At 36.4% G+C, this 18,984-nt stretch overlaps 2 protein-coding genes across 2 annotated transcripts; both read right to left on the bottom strand.

The window, feature by feature from the left end:
• Positions 1-2,176: 2,176 nt before the first annotated feature.
• On the bottom strand, positions 2,177-17,552 carry LOC135690755 (casein kinase II subunit alpha). The gene is made up of 14 exons (XM_065208408.2): positions 17,392-17,552; positions 16,990-17,188; positions 12,350-12,461; positions 6,518-6,619; positions 6,281-6,331; positions 5,883-5,942; positions 5,403-5,486; positions 4,874-4,984; positions 4,517-4,570; positions 4,037-4,084; positions 3,580-3,680; positions 3,043-3,148; positions 2,778-2,820; positions 2,177-2,437 (listed from the first exon to the last, which is right to left on the bottom strand). The coding sequence occupies exons 2-14, from the start codon at positions 17,082-17,084 to the stop codon at positions 2,343-2,345; spliced, it is 1,062 nt and encodes a 353-aa protein (XP_065064480.1). The 5' UTR covers positions 17,085-17,188; positions 17,392-17,552; the 3' UTR covers positions 2,177-2,342.
• On the bottom strand, positions 7,280-11,345 carry LOC135690753 (zinc finger protein 862). Its single transcript, XM_065208407.2, has 2 exons — positions 10,606-11,345; positions 7,280-9,624 (listed from the first exon to the last, which is right to left on the bottom strand). The coding sequence occupies exons 1-2, from the start codon at positions 11,080-11,082 to the stop codon at positions 7,465-7,467; spliced, it is 2,637 nt and encodes an 878-aa protein (XP_065064479.2). The 5' UTR covers positions 11,083-11,345; the 3' UTR covers positions 7,280-7,464.
• Positions 17,553-18,984: the final 1,432 nt, after the last annotated feature.

Raw genomic sequence — 18,984 nt, 5'->3', positions numbered from 1 at the left:
TGCTAGCTCCTATTATCTTTATTTTTTTCTGAACTGGTGTTTAGTACTAAAAATTTGTACTTTTCTACCGCCACTCCTGCTCAATGCATTAACGTCGGATAATGAGTGACTTATATTGCAGCTGTGTACCTAAAGTAACATGAAAATGACTGGTTGCTCATTTTTGACGAATCACAATTCTGGATCCTTTGTTTTGACGTAGACATGATTCAAAACACCTGGCGAAAGGACGACCATGCTTGCCCAATGCCTGCCGAAATTACTTAACATTCCCAGCAATTTGCGTTATTTTTCTATATTTCATTTCTTTTCCGGAATACTACTATTTCCATCCTCCTTTCACCACAGAAATTTAGACAATCTAGAAAAATATCATACAAAAAAATTACTCAATAACACCCTTGGGGGAGATGAAGATGGCTGAATTTGCCTGGGAAACAATTGGCAGGGGTTGTGCATTTTGATGCACTTTGGATTATCGAGTAGACGTCGACCCCTTTCAATCTATGCTAAAAGCTCATTTCACATCTCGAAATAAATAGAATAGGATGTGACTCGGTACATGATATAATCATATAAAACAATAACATTATCTCTTCAGCATTCAAAATATCTATTTCATATACCACATTACATTCTATATTATTTTTTTTTCTCACTCTCATTCCACGACATAAACGTTGAACTAAACTTTTTACTACCTCATTCTGCACTGATTTCAACACGTAGAAAATTGGCTTGTCTTTCAAAAATAAATCAATGTCGGTGGAGTAAATGCACACAGCAGCACCGGCTTTGAGACCAACCATTTCAAGGCTGACGCTGCTGAGCATTCGTCTTTTCACAGTCCAATTTGGCCTGACACTATCAAGGTAAATGCCTGATGCATTTGTCAGGAACTACGAAAAACTCTGCACTCATACAAATAAAATCCAGCCGTCTTTAATTACTTTTATGAGATATTTCAAAACTTTTTCCTTTTAAGTTGGTGGTATTTAATCCAAAATACGCTTCCAACTTTTCTTTCTCTAGAATTCTTTTTCTGATTTCAATAACATATCAATTACTGACCAAATAATACCTTCTAGAAACTTAACAAGTAAAAAAAGAAGGTTTTTTGGTGCACTTTACTTGTCGACAACTACTTCAAAATATCCTCAAATCATCTGGAATTACTTTGATATTTTTTTTATGGAGGATTTGAAGAAATTGTTATTTTGAAATTTGTTACTCAATAACTGTACAGCTCTAAAACTGTTTGGTGTTATCTTTACTGAATAGAAAATACTAACCGTGACTCAAACATTTTCATCTCAAAGGCAGATAAATGTTCCATTATCTGTGATGATGCAGCAGACGAGCTGATTTGCTCCAAAGATAGCAACATTTGACTTGGTGAAGGTTTGATTAATGAAAGTTTACAGATTTACGACTTTGTTGAACAAAGACCCTATTTGCAAATTATGATATACGTCCATTTGCAACAAACTAAACTTGAGAAAACAAATAAACCAACGCCTGCTTTTACACAACACTGGGACAACAGAAGTTCAAACATTCCGATTAACATCCGATTTAACAAAGCACAAATCACTTAATGTAAGGTAGAAAAGGTATACCTAGAATAGGTATGCTCATGGCAAGTGCTGCATACGTCTTGACGTAACTAAGGGCGTCGTATGAAAGAATTATTTCAATACGAATATGAATATGAGAAGTAGGTAAAAACAGGGGATGAACGAGAAACATATCATCATAAAGTGAAATTGAGGTGATGCCTTGTCCGAACACCTCACTTTTTTCAAGAGTAGAGGGCTTTGTAGTTTTTTATCTCAATTTTCAAACGCATTTTAAGTAGAAAGAAATTTTCTATTAATAAGAAAATGAAATGCGGCATAGAAATGACGACTATTGTAATGCTTATTTCCAATGACCAACTGTTTTCCAAAAAGTGATGGATGGGTGACAAATGTGAATCCTATACAGAGGCTTTCAAATGCTCTTGTTTTATTCCTGCATTAGAAGCGTTCAGCAGGGAACATCGAACAGCATGATGGGAATATTCTACGTGGCAAAGCTGGTACTGTCAACCAAACAGTTACTAAATAGGATATGCAAGCTACGCTACTGAATAACAGGCCAGAACACAGTTCTAGAATAAACAAAAACAAACACATGGCTTCCTACAAGTGTAATAATTAAATCTACATACGTTAAAGTGATGGAAATGATCATGGGCGGTTCAAATAAGGTCCGTACTTTGCATTAAGAAAGCCGGACACCTGTGGAAACAACTTTACAAGTGAGCTGATTTTTGTACAGCGTTCGATTAATGTACCCATTCATAAAGTTGGTGACGGGCCGTTGCTTATCGATGCATTGTTAGATGCCGCTGATGCACTTCCAGACCTTGCGGATTCTTGACGCACCACAGGCACTGCAAATGAAAAAGAAATGCTATTAGCAACAAAGAAAACACAGCGTGCTGCAATATTTGTTTAAAGCGTAGCAGGCTTTCTTACAAACTCTCTAGCAGAACACACAATGGCAACAACATAAAATAATATCGACATCAAGCATTATAATATGGTTACAGCACGACTTTGAAAGCACAAAAACAATGGTCCCGGTGAATAATGCCAAATCTCAACTTAACCTTATGATAAAAAATTGAATGAGGGATATGAGAACATGGCGTTGTAGCTTCGATTTCAAATAGCAAGAATTACAGTAACGTTAGAAAAATGAAAAGAAGGAAAATTAAGAAGGGCACGTACTGAAATACGGTTGATCCATTGCTTCTCTTGCAGTCAGCCTCTCCTAGTGAATCAAAAGATTATCATTTACATAAAGGAAAAGCAAAACGTATATGCTTCCAATATAAGAACATTGAAATCTTAATTCTAAAAATGGTGACAACCATGCCACCTTCTTCAGAAAGACACCCTTAAAGTAGAATGGGTTTCTGAGTCCTTGAGCTACAGCTGCTCAAGATAGTATAAAATCAAAATAACTTTTTGACGTCACAAAACAATGGCTTACCGCATGATCGTACTTGAGAAGTTTGTCAATCAGGTCAATGGCCTCGGGGCTCACCAAGTGTTGATTCTCGCTGTGAATGAACCTTTCCCATCTCTTCTTCGAATGCCTACAACAATACATCTTTGTGCAATACCAAAAACAGACAAATACTCTTATATAAGTTTCTCATTGACAACCTATTCCAATAAAAAAGCTTACAAATGGCATTCTGAACCACTACCTGCCCAGCCAAACGAAGTCACCAAAACAGAAACATATTTCAGAAACAAAACAGAGTAGACATATTTTTAAATGAAACGCTCAAGTCATCAAAACACGATTACGTTCATTAAATCTTTGTTCTGATTCGTTCCTATGTTTCTTTACAGTATGGTGATTCTGCTGTAAAGGAAAAAATGTTTTACCAACTGAGCGGGCTCTTCTTGTGACGAAAATCGCAATGCGTAAATACTTTTGACGAAAACTTTATACGGTGAGAGCTTTGATGAGAGTAAGAAGTGAAGAATGCACCATGTGATACAAATCAAAGGAGTATACCTTCCAAGTATGTCGTTAAATCTTGGGTCGAGCTCGATGTGATATTTCTCAAGATAATCGAACAGGTCATCTGTGCCTAACACCTTGGCGATCCTTACCAGCTAAGAAGGATGCAGAAGAATGTCAAAAAGATTAACACTACAAGTAGGTCAGGAGATTAAAAATATGTCTGAAGTAAAAGGCAGCCAGCTTCATTACTTGGCTGCTCTAATATGATCAGTACATGGACCGTCGTCGCGTGATCACATAAGAAATGTATATACAAATTATGACGAACCAACAGGCGTTACTTGCATGTAGAAATACTTAGGGTTGTGCTATTGAGACTAAGGTAGTCAAATGAAAAGACCTTTCACATGGATCTCAATTGTTAGAAATTCGAGAAATGTCTGGAAAACTAAACTGATAATTAGAACGAGAGTATACCTATCGGTTTGATTAAATCATGGATACAAACCTGATCATAATTATCGTGACCATGAAAAAATGGCTCCTTTCTGAAAATCTGCAATAAAATAACAGGATTTATGATTAACTTGAAATCCTTTTATAAATACATTAAGCAACCTTGATACAAAAGCTAGGATTTTCGATCTAGAAAAATGCAGTTTTTCCATAATGCCGATGGCTCCATTTTTTGTCAACCTAATGTTTGCTTCATGTCTTTCTGCTTAAATGATATCATTGCTTTCTTCGTCAATCTTTCCCTATCTATTCTTACTTTGTATCCGTGCAATTTATCTTATATATATATGTCTTTTATGACACCTTATTGTTTTAAACAATAGCAGTTATTCCGTGGCCTTCAACTGATTATACAATTCACCCCACCCTTAATAACAAAACTCTGTTCATTAAAATGCAAGAAAAGCAAGAAAAGTAACAGCCTTTTATTAAAGACAAGTTTATGGTTCACATGAATGATATGGTGACTCACCATGCTTGCAAACATGCATCCGAAGCTCCACAAATCCAAAGAATAGTCATACTCCTGCAGATGAAAAGTATTTCTTAAAGGTGATATGATTGGCTGCGAGGCTGCTTTAGAAGAATATGATTGGCTATGACGATGAAACTTTAGAAGTATGCGTGGTAAAAAGTATTGAACTTGAAAACAGAAGGAAAGAAAACACAGGCGGCTGAGTAGCAGAGGAAATACAACATCAACATACAGACAATATTAACATGCAGGTTCCCTACAAAGCATTTAAGTTTATAGCTGATTTAATTGTAAACAAAGATAAAGGGAACACAACAAAATGCTGAATAATATGTGTACATAGCGACAGCAAACCTGGAAATCTACGAGTAACTCTGGTCCCTTGAAATAACGCGAGGCAACACGGACGTTGTACTCTTGATTGGGATGGTAGAACTCTGCAAGACCCCAGTCGATGAGCCGCAGCTACAAAGGAATTATTTGAATAAATTAAGTAACATCGTCTTCTGTTTTTTTGCAACGCAGAATACGTATTCACTTTAAATTCAAAAATGCTTCTTGGCAAAAATTTTTTTCAAAGGTAATTAGAAAAGTGAAAGCATGGAAAAAATTTCAAAGAGAAAAACAAGAGAAGAATCTAAAATCCTTACTGGCAACTTCCTTTAACCTATTACATGTCGGCTGATGACTATTTTGTGGTCCAGTCAAACCCAATCTTGTGTACCAACACATAACTAATTCACGTATTAGTTAAGATCGATTTCACTTTTGGGTCACCGACAAATGGAGCACACTCTATTACATGCAATTGTAAGATTTGTTTTTACTTAAGTCCAACAAATAACTACTGCAGAAGTATCACAACATATTGTCGAGTAATTACCTTTCGCTGATCATGATCGATCATTACATTGTGTGGTTTTACATCTCGGTGCATGATTCCCATACTGTGACAGTAATCAAGAGCCTGAAAAATACACGAAAATCCTGCAATGCACTATGGGATATATGAAAATTTGACGGACAAAGCAGACAAAACATTTGACGGTAGTATAGTAATTAGCTTGGCAAAGACAAAAATCTCATTTCGATAAACGGTAATTCAAATGTAAAACAGCAGTGTCACACTAGGTAGAAGCTCATCACCATCCATTTTCTCCAAAATATCCAATTTATTCAGTTTTCCTTCCCAATAAGGGAACTCGTTATTTACTGTCGAATGCAGGACCTTCAAAAACTGACAGTTATTACCTAAATGAAACAGATCACAAAGTTTTACTAAAAATTTTCTTTCATAAACAATGAAAGAAAATTCATAAACTTCTTAGTAAATATTTAGTGAATACAGATTTGAAAAACATACCTTCAGTAACTCGTATAAATAGAACCTTATGTCGAAGTCTGTAAAAGTTTGATAAAGTTGCTGAAAGACAGAAAAAAACCAAATGAGGCCTTCTCACAGAAACAAAAACTTTTCAGTTGCCAGATGCTCCGCACTAACGCAGAATACAGAAAGTTCGACATTCAACCACTGCTCTGACCACGCCATATTGATTGCAAGGTGACAAACAATAAAGCTTCCTGGAGCATTAAATATTGTACCGGCATAGGAAATACTTAAAAATGCTTTTCCAAGGCAACAACTGATATTAATGTAACTGCAATGAAAACAGTCCAAAGTCAATTAAACATGTGTGAAAAAATTAGTGCATACTGATTAATTATGATTTCCAATTAATTTTTTAAACAGCTAAAATGTACCTTGAAATCTGTGTTGTTGACATACTCGAAAATCAACGCTGGAGTTCTTGACTACAAGAAAAAATTGCAAAAACTGCTTAAAACCATTGCAGAAAAAATTTAAAACAACCATAATTGCTTCTGATTACTTCACCCAAAACAGCATTAAACATGAATCAGCATAAGTGAGCTGAACTTTCAATAAATGGACTGCTAATTTCAAGAAAAAGAAAATATTGATATTTAACTGTCACTGACCACTGGATCTTTCACAACATCAAGTAGTGTGATGATGTTTGGTCCTCCACGCAAATTTTCAAGTATTTTTATTTCTCTCTTGATCTTCTTCTTTTTAACAGGCTTAAAAACAACCAAGAATATGTTTAAATTGGTATGCTTTAACAAGAAGATGGAAATTAAAAAGATACAGCAAAACATTATGTCAATGTCAGGATTTTGGATTTTGGAGCAGTAGATAAACTTTTCAAACCATTGAATAACCAGGTTTAAAGTTCTAAAAAATAAATATAAGAAAGAATAGAAAGAAAGAAGAAAGCAAAACCGGGTCACCACAAACAAATGTGTAAATAGTAGGAAAACAAAAACTGGGATTTAAAATATCAAAGGCCATCATCTGCTTGTTTATTCATCATATATTCAGAGTATTTGCAACATCAAAATACATTTAGTGAGCAAAAGTATTGCACAGGTGTGACAAATGAGTAATGGCAGCCACATTGTAAACAACAGGACGATGGAAAATTAAATCACTTTTGTGCAGACATTTGACATCCTTTTATCAGGGGCGGCTGGGAGCCAAATTTTTTTGGTATTAGTTCTCCGAAATTTTGAACAGCTCAAAAACAATCTAGCTAGAAGGGGGGGGGGGGTATAGACTCATTGAGGTCCTACCCCTGAAAAAAGGTTTTTTATGAATTTAAGTCATAGACTTACTCTAAATTTGAGATTAAAAGTGCATAAGCTCCATTTTGTGGGGTTTCTCAAAAAGGAGCAAACACATTGCATGGGAAGCACTCTATTAATTTGGTCTATACAAAAATTGATTTTGAAACAGCTTACAAATTCAGAAATTACCCCGATGAGAAAATGATTTCTACCTCATGTCTATGAAAGGATAAACTACTTAAAATACAGGCTATAATATTTCATATAATATTTTAAATGCTAAATAATAAGCTTCCTTTTTATTTTTTTGAAAATCTTTCGAATCTACGCCGGTTGAACGATTTAAATCTAGCAACAACATTGTCTTTAAAAAAAGGCTGTCTGGTGAGCCACCGTAAAAGCTTGTGCTCTACTTGCAAAATAACAAGCATTTCTTTTCTTTTTTGTTGCATGCTTGACCTTGAAGGTGCTACAACTCGCTTCATTCGACTAAAAATCCTCTCGCAATGGACACTGGTAAGTGGAGTTGTAGCTGCAAGCTCTAGCAGTGCCATTGCCTGAGGAAGAGCCTCCTCAAGTGTTGCCTTCTTGATAACAGATAAGAGATCTTGAATACTTGGTGAGCCCTCTTTTACAGAATCAATTTCTATTTCCAAATTTGGTTCCAATTCAAATTCGTCACTTTCCTCTACATCAATTGCACCAATGGATTCACCCACGTTAGATCTTTTTTCGACTGTTTTGTCGCTAGCCTCTTCGACTTTTTGTTGCAGCCGTGCTTGGCGTTCCTTTTTAGCTGCATGGATTGTATCCCGTTCTCGGACAACTTTCTGCAAAAGGAGTGATATCTCACTGCTGTTATAAAGGACAGACAGATTATTTTCTGTTGCTATCACATCTTGAACTGCAAATGGGTACAATTTGTGCAGCTCTACAATCAAAGCTTTTTGCTCATTAGCTGTCGCGTTTCTTCTTTCGCTGAATTTTGTTGGATGGATGAGATCCATCCATCTGAATTTTTCAAGGTTTCCAAAACGCCAGCTCAGCTGCTCCGAAAACTTCGCTGTGATGGTCAATGCAAGGGTTTGTAATGAAGCCTTCCAGCTTTCTTGCGAGCCATCATTTCCATTCTCTATTCCCCTCCACCCAGTTCTCTCACGCATAACTGGAAAATCTGGGTCAGCCTGGATTGTCTCTTCCCATACTTGGTCGAGATTTAAAGAAACAAGTGAACGTTGAAAGTCATCAACCATCGATCTTAGCTGTACGGCATCTAGCGTTGGCTTCTGCATGATGGTCATGACTGGCGTGCATTGCTCAAATATCTTTCGGTAAAGCTTGAGCAGAAAGACGAATTCGACTTGTTGCATTTGAATGCAAAGGCCCCTGGCTGTACTTTGTGTGTCGGCTTTCTCGCTTCTACTTCTTGAAATTTCATATAGGACTGCCCCTATCGTTTCGTAGTGGATGTCAATGACACTTGTTGCAGTATCACGTGACAGCCACCGTGTATCTCCAGGTTTTGGAAGATTAAGCCCGACAAGTCTTGTGCGCTTCGGACTGCTTCTGAAAAAGCCAACAAGCTTGTCGGCTGTGCCAAAAAACTTGGCAACTTTTGCGATTTTCATCGCGGACTGTGCTGCGCAAAGGGATAACCTATGAGCAACGCAGTGATTATAATAGGCTGCTGGGTAATGTTGCTGTATTTGCTTTTGGACACCGTTAAGTTGCCCGCTCATTGTAGGGGCCCCATCGTACGACTGACCAATGAGCTTATATTTACTTGTCGCTGGCTCCAAATTGTATTTTTCCAACGTCGACATCATAATTTTGGCAAGAGCATCGGCTGACTGATCATTGGAAGCATCGATCATGCCTAGCATATGCTCTTCAACTTCACCGTTATGAACAAGCCGCACAGATACCGCAGATTGCTCGACATTGCTAATGTCAGTTGTGTCATCCATCATCACGGCGACATATTTTGAGCTGTCGATGCGTTTTTGGATCTCCTGTTGAACTTCTTTAAAAATACATTCTATCAGCTCATTTTGTGGTTCATGGGATGTGTATGTAATGTGGTCTTTGTCTAAGAATAAACGAAGTTCGTGGCTGTAAGCTCCAAGTAATTCCAAGAGCTCTAAAAAATTTCCTCTGTTTGATGATAATTTAGATTCATCGTGAGCACGAAATGCAAGGCCCTGAGCAGCTAATAAAACAGCAATATCAATATGATGATATAGCATCTTTGAAAGACGTGTAGCACTGTGATTGTGTCGTACGACATCCCGTTGCCTTGCTTCATCCAAAGCACATGCTACGTCGACATTACCCAAGAGCTGGTAAGCAGTGTAGTTGACTGTGTGCATCTTAGACTTCTCGTGACGCTTAGCGAGATTTGAAAGATTTTGACCAGCTGATACAAATCCAGACTCTTTCACAAAGGAAACACCTTGCATCTACACGAAGAAAGAAATAGAGAAATTATTCTCGAGTCCGAATTAAACGTCACCTCCCACTTTTAAGTATAAAACTTTCTTTTACATTTTTATGTCGGAAAATTTCACCCTACAGACTTTATGGTTGCAGTCTTAGTGAAGAGAAAATACTCTTTCTTATGTTTAATTTAATTTCGATACTTAGGAGTAATTTGTTTGTCATCTGTTCTGAAATTGAGACTTTTTCATGATTTCACCCCTCAGTGAAATTTCTCTAAAAGTGATCTGCCCTAAAAACCCTTATTCGAAGCACCCTCTTTGTCATTTTAGAGTATCTGTATTATCATAGTTATGAAACTAGAGAAGCTGTGTTTTTGATTCTGTCTATGAAACTATCGAGCTTTTCTTCACATACAAAATTTATGAGGGCAATATTATTAAGAATTGATTATTCTTATTCCTTATTGTTTTGCATATACGCTTTGTTATTTCTAAAGAAAATGCATTGATAAACCAGCGTCTTGTTAATCACTCTACCTACAAAAATGGGGTCATTGTTCTAATAGCGGGCTTAGGTTTCCTATCTTTATGGGTGAAGGCCGGTTAAAGACAGACGGCGCACAGCCCTTGCTGTATCGCCACCTTAAGGGCACGGTATGAGAATCGCGATTCTAATACCATGGCCAGTGAATGCGGTACAGGGCGTAGAGCCACGGCTACAATCATTGCTGCTGGTCTAGAGCCCTTTCGTAATTGCCACTAGCCTGCCAGGGTATCAGGATCGCAAATAAAAAAGCCGATTCTAGAAAAATTTTGTGCAAAATACTATACGCCAACCAAGACACAGCATTTGGACTTGTCACAACCTTTGTTTATCACCAGCACTCTCTGATTAAATATTCCTTTTTTAACTTTTAAAAACCATTATTTGAAAAAAGCTTGTTTGGGAAACTTCGTTTTTTGCCTTAAAAATATTTTAAATAGCCTCAGTGAAAAACTCACCTTTGATAATTCACCCATGACGAGACATGGCCAACAAAAGTAGGTATTCCTCTCTACGTCTCCACAAATCCACGGAAATTTCTGATATGCAGTGTCACTCGATACGTATTTCACGGTAACTTTTGGACATGGTCTTCCGTCTGTTTTTAGGCGAAGCCGCTGTTCGTGAGTTAAACTTCTTTGAGTTGACAAAATTGAGAAAATATTTGAAACTCCCCAACGGTACTCACTTCCTAAGACCCGATCCATATTGTTAAGACACAGTATATTGATGCGAGCAAGGGAAAGATTAGCGTTGTGTTGAAATAAAATGGTTAGACTGGCCACGGTATGAGAAATCCAAAGTTTATACCATGATGTACAAGTCGCTTTGTTTAATGTGAGGATGACAAAAGGCCCCGACGTAGGGCAGGGCCACTTAGACAAAAGTTTAATGACATCACGGTATGAGAAGTGAGAAACTAATACCATGGCCATAACTGCCCTCGAGATTCAATTGCTATCAACGGTACTATAGAATATGATTCATTAACGGATTAGAAGGCAATTAACAGTCTTTTGTCGGAACAAGTCAAACACAAACTTTCGTTGATGTTAACATTTGAATAAATATTGAACACGCAATGCGCCTCCGCTACTGCCTCAAATGCAGTACAAAACGGGCGAACGAGCCGATGAATTTAAAGGTTTTTTTGGAAATAAAATGGTATGAGGCTCATACAGTTTATACCATTGCGCGCCGCCCCTGCCTTTTATAATTAAAAGCCAATCAAAAAAACCTCAAACCATTGGCAAAACTTTCAAGTTAAAAATCAAAGAAACTTACTTTTTAAAAAGTAAAAAAAATTAAATTTCTATTGGGCAGTCTTGCAGCTTTGAAACCCTTGTGAGACTGGCTAAAATTTTATCAAAAAGTTTTGTAACAGGTTCTGTTAATACATGACATGATAGACCCAGAAAAACATTTGCAAGATCACATTCAGGTGTTGGAGTGCCAAGTTGATCATTTTTGGCCTTGTATTTGGTAGAAAGTGACTTATTTTAAGCAATTTTATTATAATAACTCTTTCAAAGCTATTGAGGCACTGGAGTGTACCTGTTTATCGCTGTAATTTTGTCTTTTCATTTTATGAGAAGACAAAATGTTGTTTCAAGCAATTCGCAGCATTATTTGTTCCTTTAACAACATCCCAATTGGTTGGAAAAGATGGACTTAAAGATTTGTTACACATTTTATTGATTGAATTCTGTTGCAATATATCACACATAAAGTGGCGGCTGCCATCAGGCCTGTTGCAGCTTTGAAAATTTCCGACCAAAACGTTTAGCATTTTCATCAACAACAATAAATAAAATAAGCAGTTCTAGACACCAAAGCAAAATGTAAGTATCCATGAGTTCATTCTAATTAGATATCGAATATTGGTGCAAAGATAAACTTTTTTATTGCAAATATTTCACAGGTACTTCAATCATCGTGGCTCAATTTGCGTGTTATTGCAAATGTCGATATTGTTTAGAAACAGACAAAAATCAAGAATATTCTTGCATTTGCTACTTTCAGTATCAAAGATCCTTGATAAACGTTTCAATATTTTCCAACTAAAAAGTCATCCTATAGTGCCCCCATTTCTGTTTCAGCCTGTGCAATACATTTGCTCACTTAGTGTAGTTTTTCAAGATATATTTTGAGAAGACTGTTAATCCGAAAATTTAATGAAGAAAAAAATGCAAACTTCATTACCTTTAAAATCTTGATGACAGTTTTTTCGTTGTTAACAACATTTATACCCTCAAACACCTCACTATATTTGCCTCTTCCAAGTTTGCGAACAAGTTGGTAGTTATCTTGTTGTCTACAATAAAAACATTAAAACACATCATTGATATTTGAGAGAAAAGATTAAACTCTTAATGTGCTATTTATGTGAAAAAACTCAACAAAGATTCAAGGTTACTTTTAACGTTACAATTAAACAATGAGAACTTTTGGTAAACATTAAATACAAAAAAGTGTACCCTCTGAAAACTGAAAGATCTCTTTCCCATTTTTCTACATCTCATTTAATTCCATTACACTAAATATACCAATACAACCTCGGTTATACAAATATACCAATACAACCTCAGTTCTAAACAAAAGTTTATATAGATGTTTTTGTCAACTTAAACAAGATGACTTCACTTCCTTAAATGTGACTAGATGGTTAACCAGTATAAATATTGTGAGAGCCAATAGGTAGACATCAACTAGCCCAGATAAAAACACATCAGGCTAAATCAGGTCTTGCTGTTTGAGGCGAGCAATAGCAATAACCTCCATGTTCCCCTCACAACCTGAGACGAGCTGTGAATTGCTCTTCTAAACTGCATTTGAAGGGGAAATGACTCCCTTCAAATTATCATTTATTTGACTGCTCATATTTTCAGAATCTTGAAAACATTACACATTTAAATTGGTTTAATTCTATAAAGGGATTTCTCCTTCAAATTTTTGGCTATGAATATTTTTGCCTGTCAAGTGGTTCATGTTATGATAGGAAAAGGATAATGAAGTGTAATGTACATTGTAGTGCCTAGAACCTTAAGAACTTACAAGAACAGGCATATTCTTGGTAGCAAAGTCAAAGAAATTGGTGAGAGATTGATTGGAAAGGAAGGTTGAAAAATGGTTACTTCTGTGTTGGGGAAGCTTTACAAGAAGCATGACCAGATGTGTCCGGGGTTGATAACTAACTTCTATCAAAAATACCTTAGCAGACGGTTCAGGAGCAACAGAAACAAGTGCAAAGGTCAAAGACTTGCTTAAAACATTGAAGTCTTACGAGATACCTTTTCAAAATGGACAGTTACATTAATGTTCTAAAGGTGAAAAGGCCTGCATCTTGTGCATTTGAAAGGGATTGTTGATAACACCATCGTTGAGCTAGATGACTTCAAGACAAACCCTTGGAAAGATGGGCATAGAAGAAAAAAGCCTGTGAACAATAAAAGCATTGATGAAAGAATTGCTGGGATGAAGGTTCTCAGCAAAGTCACTTGAGGTATTGCAAACGCAAAGGAGGCCATTGCAAAAAATTGAAAAATTTGATTTTAAGAAACTTATCCTGAAACACATGATAAAAAAACAATCAAGATGAGCAATTCACAGCTCACCTGCAAAAATACAAATGGCCAGGCCTGCTTAAATGCCATCTGTTTTTGTGTTTCATTCCAACTAACCTAACTGGAAACCAAATAGGTGACAAAAAACCTGGAAAACAGACCTGAGAGTGGACCAGCTTAATCCCAGTATATTTTAGCTCATTGTGGGTTACTGGAAATGCCACAACCAGTATAATTTTTGACCCACTTACAACAGATAAAAACCATGTTTATAATACACTGGCATTTCCATTGACTCGCTTAAAAAGCAGATACCTTTAAACCTTTTACTGTGTTAACTTGGGCTATTGGAAAGGCTGCTTTTAGCAAAGATGGCAGACAATGGATGTATTAAGATGATAAAAAACAATGATATCTTCAAAAAAATCTATCAATCTGTGTTTGAAACAAGAGCAGATGAAAGATTTTTGTTTTTAAAAAATTAATGCTTTTGTGTTTGATTTTTGTGCACATAAGGGGTTTTTGTGTGGTGATAGATATCTGATTTTGGCAGCAAAATAGTCAGCTAAGAAGGCTGCTGCTTTCTCGTGGCAGAAGAAGAAGAAGTTGTTTGCTTTACTAGCTGTTATGCTGTACTTGCATAGGGTAAGACTTAGCTGAAGGAACAGACTAACATTAGTGAAGCAGGGGGTTGCTCAAAAAGGTGTATTAAAAATTTTGTGAAGGGGAAACGGTAGACAAAGTATATAATGTACTTGCAGTATTTCTGAATGGACGAAAGTAGGTTTGCAGAGGTTCTAAGCTATTTAGAGGAAAAAATCAGAAAGTAGAGATATAAATATTACTAGCAATAGATCCCAACAACTGATCTGATAATCTTGCTGAAAATTACTCAGTCTCAAGGCATTCCTTGCCATATATTAACCAGTTCTTTCTCATTCTCAGACCTTCACATCTGGTCAGCCTTGTTTTCTTGGATCTCGTTGACCATGTTTCTTTGACTTAGTAAATTTTAAGCAGCTGATTGGTACTATGTTCAATGCCATTTATATTCTGTGTTTTGAAAATTCAGACAAAAGATTTTTATGTTTCTGTTTGAAAGACAGGTTTTAAAAATTAACATGTTTAATCTCAAAGACAATATCTACATAGGCACAATTTATAAATTTTTCTTCCTTTTACAGCTGTTTGCTTGTTTGTAATTGCCATTGTTTGTTAAATAGGGAAATTATTCCAATTTATTTTCTTGCCACTTAAAAAAGATTTTAACACAGTAAAAGCCTTATTGTTTTATTTTAGTGGTTGTTTGATGTCATAATAAATGACATAACATTGTATTTAATTAATGGAGGAAGGAATTAATCAAGTGACCCAACCTTTTGAACACTCCTAATGTTCCTTGCTGAGCTTTGTTGAATGCCATTTAAACTGTTGTTGAAAGTTAGCAATTGTGGAAATTGCTGCCTGATTCATATAATCTTCAAAACCAGAAGAGCAGGTGATGTTAGTGATATCTTGTTCATGGTTGAGACTCAAAAAGCACCCTTTTGCAGCTGTTTTAAGCATTCCTTATGCATTGTTCTCTAATGATGTAGTTTGAAACACATTTTTTGTCTATTTGATTGCTTATTAAGTTTTTTCTTACATATGTTGAATAGACAAAGATCTGAACCAATAGCTGTTGAGCTTTTTGTCACATTTTATACATAAAATATTGAGCATACATTTTTTTTGTTAAGCTGATCATATCTTTATAACACTTGCTTCTTTTTTGGCTACCATTAAAGAGATAAAGAAGGTTCTTTTTACAATTCTTTACAAATCTCCCTCTTTTTTGTTTCAAAATTTCAACTTGACTATTTAGCCACCATACTTTGCTTTTTATAATGAACAATCTTTCCACGTCTATGTAAGAAGCCATCCATATTGGACCACTCAAAATCAGTAAATGAAAACTGAAAGCCCTGCCAATGGCTGAATTTGAGCCACTTAAAACTGATAAGTATTTCCCAAAGAATAAAAAATTTTTTGTTAAACTAGATTATATGCAGTATCCTAGCTTGATATTTCATCACTCAATAAATCAAAATTACAGCCCCCTAAAATATCCATAATAATCTTTGTTCTCTACTTGAATGCACTTTGATCTTCCTACAAAGTAAACCCTCTAGCTTCCTTTAAAACAGAACCTCTAGCTGCCCAACTGCCCTTTTTATTTCACTGTGTATACACACTGTCACCTCATTTATAGAGCAAGCTTTCCTCTGGCTTAATCTCTGGTGGCTTAAAATGTGCTCAAGCAAACTGAATTCCAGCCACTTGAAACGGAAAATTGTTTGCCAGTGAACTTAGGTTGAAGCTGAGGGACATAAATGCCAAACCAGACAAGTGAACAACAACACATCTGGGTCATTCTGAATTAAAGCCTTGTTAAATAAAGTCTGAGCTTGACATCTGTGTTCTAGATTTTCAAGTACTTTGGTTCTCTTTCTAACAATAGCCCCAGATTCCTACAGCAACATCTCTTTCGCTGCATGTTTTTCTTGATGACCTATCACCACCTGAGACACATGATTCCTCAAACCTTCACCACAATAGTTTTAATTCACTTTAAAAAGCTTATTGCAAATCACTGGTTTCCAGACAAAAGTTGAATACAGTTTTTGCATGTAGTACCCACATGATGTAATAATGGTACAGTCTGGTAGTAGGTTCTGACCTTTTTAGAATGGTTTCTAAGTGAGCTACATTTTTATACAATAAGTGGAATGTATGTTGCCATAAAGAGAAAGGAAAAGCTTGTATATTGTAGAGATGTTTTTAACTAGCAACTTCACAATACAGTTAGCTTGGTCTTTTATGGTAGAGCCCCTTGATAACAAGTGCTTTCACTTGAGGGAGGAACCTTATCCAAGGTAAAAATGAATTGATGGGACAATGAAAATCATATAAAAAAGATAATGCATTCCTTAAGTTGATTATCACTTTATCACATCACGGATCAAATCACAGGTTTTTGTTGCGACATAAAATTCAGTTTCTGTTGCTGTGTGTTGCTGTGTGTGACTATTTTAGTACTCTGTAAACCATCATGCTGTTTTCAATAAAGCCTTGCAAAGTCGTTTAAATGATTGATTCACATCACGATGTTTCTACATGAATACTTATTGGTGTCACCAAGGCAAGACTGGAATAAATACAACCTGCAATTTAGACCTTGGTAACAGGATGCGTCAACACAAATTACTGCAGAAAGTAAGCTTGTTCCCTTCAACTTACCCCCATTCGATAACATGAGCCTCATAGTCCCAATACTCTCTTGGTCTGTGTGTATTCACCTCGGCGTAAACACGAGCTTTGCTACCACTCGCCATTTTCTTTACCACTATTTTCTTCTCTATCTGTTGAGACAATATGCCAGACTTGCTTGAACGTAGCAGCCAGTTATACAACCGAGAAGAAACTTGCTCGACAAAGCCTTTGTATAAGATAATAAAGCATCAGTTAGAAATCAAATACATATTGAACCAACAAATGTAAAAACAGCTTTATAAAAGAAAAAGAGGTTTTCGCTAGGTTCGAAAATCCTTGGGCTAGGTTAGGCCAGTAGACGGACCTCTACTAGCTTCATAATATCTACAAAATATCTTGGGTAATAAAACCTCAATAAAGTTAACTTACCGTAAATTCTAGCCAACTATATAACTTCTTCTCAAACTCTCATTATTCTCCAGACTTTACAGTGTAATTTATACAGTCTCGCCTGCTTTTACAGCGAGGGAGGGCAATCCACCACCTCAATACTTGATTGTGAGTGACAAGGCCATCAATAGGAATAGCGATGTTTGAAATATTCGCGTGCACGGCCTCGGATACACGCGTTTTACCACAGCAGAATCTTCAGAGGGGTGGAAGTTTCAGGCCCGGTTGGGTGATCAAAAATAAATATATCAATGCCCCTACCCCCTTTGATTGTACTTTTAAAGACCATTTCCATTATAAAAACAATAGGTTAACACTAGAGTGCACTCAAAACATGTTAAAAGCAGGGATGCGTCCTAAAATGTCAGGAAAGGGGGCTGTACTGTAGGCAGGTTTAAGAGGCCACACCCATGACCAAACCCTTACCACACCCAATATACTTGCATTTGTCTTAGATAATTTCCGTTGTGTGTAGAAGTCATTCAAACTATTTGATGAAACAAAAAGGTTGCTAAGACATTTCTGAACATAAGGAATCTACTGTAAAGTATGATAAAGGCTTGTCAACACAGAATTTGCCCAACCAAATATAAACTCACTTAGCCCCCCAAAATCCCTATGGACTTTAACAAGAAAACTGAGCCCCCCCCCCACTTAGCCCCATCCCCCCTTCCACCACAACACTGGTTAAAAGGCATTAACAGTTATATTGTTATAGCATTACCAAAAACAGCATTGTTAAGGGATTAAGGGATCATCAATAATAACAGCCTGATGTGTGAAAATCATTTAGCGATGCAAGTATCAGTTTCTCTTTTCAAGTGAAAAGGTGGCATTTTTTACTTTGATGTGACGGATGTCGTTGAGGGGCCTCGGGGGGGGGGGGGGGTCAGTTCCCTTGTATAAATTTAGAGAGATTTTAGGGGGCGCAGTTTCCAGATAGAAAAACACTCTTTTTGATAAGAACACGAGCCTCAAAACCTGTCAAAAGTTAAGAACAAATTAAGAACAAGCTGAGGCTGAGCTTCTCCAAAATGCAATTTTGAACAACGTTTTTTCTCAAAATCGAGGATTTTTAGCGATGTATGGGTGCTTTATCGGTGAATATTCAAATTTGTCAGCAAATTAAGGCTGTCTCACTCACTTTGTTGGCAAATGAGGCCTGAACACCTCCTTAGAGCGAAAAAGCTAGCAGTAGCACTGCTTACACCCTCTTAATTTAAGAACAAATTAAGAACAGTCCAGCCTCAGATTTTCGAAAAAATTAAGAACAGTCAGCCTGAACTTAAATTTACTGGTTCTTATAAAAAAAGAGTGTAGTGTAAATCAGCTACTTCTGCTGGTTAATTCACGGATTTCTTTTTTCATTCAGCTAATTGTGGGATGTTTTTGAATTGCACAGAAGTGAATCGAGCAGAAAAACGCTTCATCGTGGCTATAGATAGGATGTGCCATCGAAATTTAAAACCTGAGGATGCAAAAATATTATTGATAGATAGGCAAATAAAATACTATTCAAGACGCTTTATTTTCGGCTCTAAGCAGACAAAGGTCTAAGACAAGTTGATACAG

Source organism: Rhopilema esculentum, chromosome 4, assembly GCF_057945365.1.
Source record: "Rhopilema esculentum isolate cy_ngs chromosome 4, ASM5794536v1, whole genome shotgun sequence".
NCBI lineage: Eukaryota > Metazoa > Cnidaria > Scyphozoa > Rhizostomeae > Rhizostomatidae > Rhopilema > Rhopilema esculentum.
The sequence above is the reverse complement of the archived record's forward strand: the minus strand, read 5'-3'. Positions and strand labels throughout refer to the sequence as shown.